The sequence below is a fragment of the Habropoda laboriosa genome, unplaced genomic scaffold, assembly GCF_001263275.1.
Source record: "Habropoda laboriosa isolate 0110345459 unplaced genomic scaffold, ASM126327v1 scaffold120, whole genome shotgun sequence".
In the NCBI taxonomy this organism is placed as follows: Eukaryota; Metazoa; Arthropoda; class Insecta; order Hymenoptera; family Apidae; genus Habropoda; species Habropoda laboriosa.
Window position 1 is genome coordinate 17,181 of NW_017100227.1, and position 1,226 is coordinate 18,406.

Consider the following 1,226-nt stretch of genomic DNA (forward strand, 5'->3'; position numbering starts at 1 on the left):
ATAATTTATTTTATATCTAGGAAGAAGATTCTATAGATCGTATACATGCACAAGACAGAGAAGCTATAAAAAAGTTAATTGTTAACTTAATGTTGCATTCTCCTGATTCCATCCAAAAACAATTGTCTGATGCTGTTTCAATTGTTGGAAAGTATGACTTTCCAAATAAATGGCCAGAACTCATAGATCAAATGGTTGAAAAATTTAATACAGGGGATTTTCGTGTTATCAATGGTGTCTTGCATACTGCACATTCTTTATTTAAAAGATACAGATATGAATTTAAGAGTCAGAGCCTGTGGACTGAAATTAAATTTGTATTGGATAGATTTGCTAAACCTTTGACAGATCTATTTGTTGTAAGAATTTTACTTTAAAGTTTTTCATTTAATTATAATATATCAATTGCTTCTTTAAATTTCTAATATATATTTCAGGCTACAATGAATTTAACACAAGTACATGCAAACAATGTAGATGCACTGATTGTTATATACAGTTCTTTGGTAATCTTATCCAAAGTATTTTATTCTCTTAACTTTCAAGTAAGTAATCAAATGTCGAAATAACTATAGTGAAAATACTAAATCTTCTACTAAAATTATGTTTTATTTTTAGGATTTACCAGAATTTTTTGAAGATAATATGGAAGTGTGGATGAGGAATTTTCATACATTGTTAAACGTCAATGTTCCTGCCCTTCAATCTACTGTACTGTTACATATAAATTTGTTATTATATTTTTCTTCATGGCAATATGTGTATGTTACAATGTTTGATGTATGCATAGGATGAAGAAGAAGCAGGGATAATTGAACAATTAAAGTCACAAGTCTGTGACAATATTGGCCTTTATGCTCAGAAATATGATGAAGAGTTTCAACAGTACTTACCTGAGTTTGTAACTGCTGTGTGGAATCTACTAACATCTACGGGACAACAACCAAAATATGATACTGTATGTATTTTTTACTGTATGTCACGGTTTATCTTGCTGTATTAATGTTTTGTATTTTTTCAGTTAGTTTCGAATGCTTTACAATTTTTAGCCACAGTGGCAGATCGTGCTCAATACAGAAATTTGTTTGAGGATCCAACTACTCTAAGTAGTATTTGTGAGAAAGTTATAATACCTAATATGGAATTTAGAGGTAATTATTGAAAACAGTGTATTTAATTATTTTACATAGTAACTTTTAATAAAAAAATTTAATATTTTATAGAAT

General features: G+C 28.5%; 1 protein-coding gene across 1 annotated transcript in view; it reads left to right on the forward strand.

Annotated features, from left to right (window-relative positions):
* LOC108571197 (exportin-2) overlaps positions 1 to 1,226 on the forward strand; it is a 4,489-nt gene that overhangs the window by 850 nt on the left and 2,413 nt on the right. The window contains exons 2-6 of the mRNA XM_017933192.1: positions 21 to 359; positions 438 to 545; positions 619 to 711; positions 791 to 958; positions 1,022 to 1,147. Of these exons, the coding sequence (XP_017788681.1) occupies positions 21 to 359; positions 438 to 545; positions 619 to 711; positions 791 to 958; positions 1,022 to 1,147 (834 nt within the window). The remainder of the gene's footprint in view (positions 1 to 20; positions 360 to 437; positions 546 to 618; positions 712 to 790; positions 959 to 1,021; positions 1,148 to 1,226) is intronic.